Source organism: Formica exsecta, unplaced genomic scaffold (genome assembly GCF_003651465.1).
Source record: "Formica exsecta isolate Colony F162 unplaced genomic scaffold, ASM365146v1 scaffold80, whole genome shotgun sequence".
NCBI lineage: Eukaryota > Metazoa > Arthropoda > Insecta > Hymenoptera > Formicidae > Formica > Formica exsecta.
The window spans coordinates 2,478,930-2,482,127 of record NW_021853570.1 but is presented as its reverse complement, the minus strand read 5'-3'; the positions used below and the strand labels follow the sequence as shown (position 1 = coordinate 2,482,127).

Genomic DNA, 3,198 nt, shown 5'->3' with positions numbered 1-3,198 from the left:
CTTTCCCTAGCTAGATGCGTGTACGTCAACCTCCATTATCGTCCAAGAAACGAATTTGTGCCGTAAGAAGGACACATTGACCTACGCTTTCGTCGCTCGCGTGTCTTTGCTATTATTCTCGTTAAAATTGCTCGGTAAGGCAAGACCGGATATCGAGGATACGTGAAGGGGATGCGAACGCGACTTCATCGTCTTGCGATAGATTCTTCACTTGATGCTGTAAGTGCACCGAGAATATTTACGTATATATCAAGAGCTAGTCAGTTAAGTTATCAGATCTTGTTTTCTGCGACAGGCTATTATCTGGATACGCATCCATCTGCACGTATCCCTTTTTCCAATTATACAGCCAAACGAGAAGAATTAATCGAAAACGAACGCTACTCACATTCGGAACACATTAGCAAACGATTTGTATCGTATATGCGTGGTTTTCTGTCGTATCGATGAGGGAGATTGTATGTACGTGTGTGTGTTTGTATATATGTGTGTTTCCGAGAGATGTATTTCTCGCTCGCTCCTCTCTACACGCATCGTTCGCACAATCTCTCTCGCCTAATATTGCGTGCGCGTGTCTGTCTCGACGCAAAGAAAAGATGGGAGAAAAAAGTAGGGGGGAAAAAAAACACATACAGGTCTTAGACGCGCGGTCGCTTTTCGTTTTCCCGGTCGGAATCAGAGTCCGCTGAATCGTGGAGTGGCGGAAATTCGGGCACCGCCTCGCGTTGTTGCATCCATCCCGCCGCGCCTGGCCCCCCAGTCAATGCCTTGCCCTGCGTCATGTTTTTTCGATTGTTTGTTTTTTGTTTTGCAATTGATTTTTAGCCCTCTGTCTTTATCCCCTGCAGGATGGCGACAAAATAGCGTGTCATTGGTCGCTAAGCCTCGCCTTGACCCGATAAAAGAAAAACTCTTGCTTCGCTTGCACGCTTCGCTTCAAAGAGAATGTCAGGCCTGTTCTCCCCCGCGTTGCGGGTGCGAGGCCAAACTTTCTCGAAGCTCGGCATGTTGTATTGGCTACGGCGGCAACGAGAGATATAAATCGTCTAAATAAATATAAATAAAAATTCGAAACGTGCCTCATCAGGTCAACTGTACGCTCAGCTATACTCGAGATCTTGTAACTTGAATTTTTTTTTTATAGTGTAGCTCAAGTTCTCTCAAAGTGAAAACAAAATGTGAAAATCTTGCTAATTACTTCTTTTTGCTTGATACATATCCTCTCTCGTTACCATATCGAGAAACAAAAGGATTCGAACGTTAATCTCGAGTTTGGCTTGAATGCGAAACTTTTGACGTTTGAACATCATTTTTTCACCATCCACGCGTGATAAACGCAAAAGCGAACATCAAATCGAAAAATCCTTTCGAATTCGCCAATGCAACGAACCGGCGTCTATTCTACTGTGTCTACGCGAAATTTTGAACTCTGCAAAACGAGCTACAATGAAATTTTGACCATTCACTCCTCTCTATCATCCCCTTTCGGTCCATCGCGTATTCAGCTCCAATTATGCAAATTATCTCTCAAATCAAGACAAATAAAGAGACGCACACACATACTACCTTCTAAGACCAGTAGACACGTGAGCCTCTGAAAATTGCATTACAATAATCAGGATATCTTCTAAACCATTAAATTTTATTCTCGACAAGTTATAATGGTTTTCCTACGTACATAATTTGCAACTTGTGAAAGTTGTTATGCTATTCCACAAAAAACAGATTGACAGAAATTTTTCGAAGGCTCTCGTGTCTTGAAATTCTACATGCAGCCATGCATGTCACGAAATGTTATCCGCCCTAGTATCCCTCTCTCTAACTACAGGATATACTCCAACGCTGCCTTGTCTCTTCCTTCTATCAACCTATATACTTATCATACGTGTGAATTGTGTATGTATGTACGAATTGTAGTGTAGGAAGAGCTGCCTTTAAATAAGTCTCTAAGGATTAAGTATCGAAAACCGTGTAAAGGGCGACACGAAACCGCACGCAATGCACAGAGATGCGTTGTAAAATATTCACGTGCAAACGGGAGATTCGTGTAACTCGATCGGAGTGATTTTTTATTGTTGTCTCTCAGACACCGAAAGATAGCAGAAGATAATTCTCGAATAATTTCAAGGCCTCATTTTGAATTCCGCTGGACTGAAAGAATCGCAGTGTTAAAGACATCGGTTCGCGCTTTTTGCACGTGTGTGTATGTGTAAACAATTAATAATCAAATTAACTTATCGCTTGCTGCCACCAATCTTTACTATCTATGTAAGAAACGGCCTATCTAAACGTATTTCTAAAACTTAAAACAAAGTCCCAATATCAAAATCTTATTGCACACTTAGCGAGATCTAATCCTAAGGGAAGAGCTCGAAGGCGGGGACGTTTTTCTGGAGGGAATAATAACCGCATCATCGGGCGGAAAGTCTTTCGCTTTTGCCGATACATATCATCGACGTAACTCGGTACAAGACTCCGAAGAATTTCCGAATCCGAAAGCTCGATCCGCGTGAGACGCGTATTTGTAACGTCCCGTGATCGCATCTTCTCCTCTATTGCCGTTGTATTTTCCCAATTCTTCCAATGTCGATGCATTATTCTTCAGGATGTGGACCGGTATGTGCCAAATTAACAAAAGAGATCATTCTCGGACGCGCATCGAATTAAATTTAAATAGATATTTCTCAAAAACGCCGAAATTTAATTTTTTCTCTCGCCGAATTGCAAAAATTCTACCGATATTTAATCGTCGCAACGTTAAATTGACAAATTTTTCTACGTCGGATTATTTGTCCACATTTCCTGCCGCGCTTGGGGACTCGTCGACTTATCGCATATTTTTAAACGTGCGCGTCGTTTCTTTAACGCGGTCGTTTTTCCCCCACATGTAGCTTATTGAATTCCAAAATAAATTCTACTCCTCGTGGTCTCTACGAGCGGAGATCTTCTTTCTCTGCGCGACGATCTTCTAAAACCCGGCTCGAAATAAAAATTTCGGAATACGTCCCTGGAACACGTAGGCACGCGCGTCCCCCTGAGTACGTATATATTGCACTATCAATGAATTAGATGAAAACCGAGCTCGAATCGAAGAATTCTAACAACGTTTCTCCAAGCACTTCTTCTCGTTCCTAGAGTTTCAACGCGAAATCCATGACCATTCTTCGAATGTTTCTCCTTTCTCGCTTTAAGAACAAT

The 3,198-nt window shown here is 42.2% G+C and overlaps 1 protein-coding gene across 6 annotated transcripts in view; it reads right to left on the bottom strand.

The window, feature by feature from the left end:
- The window catches only part of LOC115244219 (homeobox protein extradenticle), a 59,552-nt gene that overhangs the window by 5,056 nt on the left and 51,298 nt on the right, over positions 1-3,198 (bottom strand). For 2 of the 6 annotated variants that reach the window (XM_029821678.1, XM_029821677.1), the window contains exon 9: positions 7-773. The exons of 1 other annotated variant lie outside the window; for it this stretch is intronic. In XM_029821678.1, coding sequence (XP_029677538.1) covers positions 639-773 — 135 coding nt within the window. In that variant the 3' untranslated portion in view covers positions 7-638. Of the gene's footprint in view, positions 1-6; positions 843-3,198 lie in introns of those variants that run through there. 3 more of the 6 variants (XM_029821680.1, XM_029821679.1, XM_029821681.1) reach the window with 2 other exon arrangements.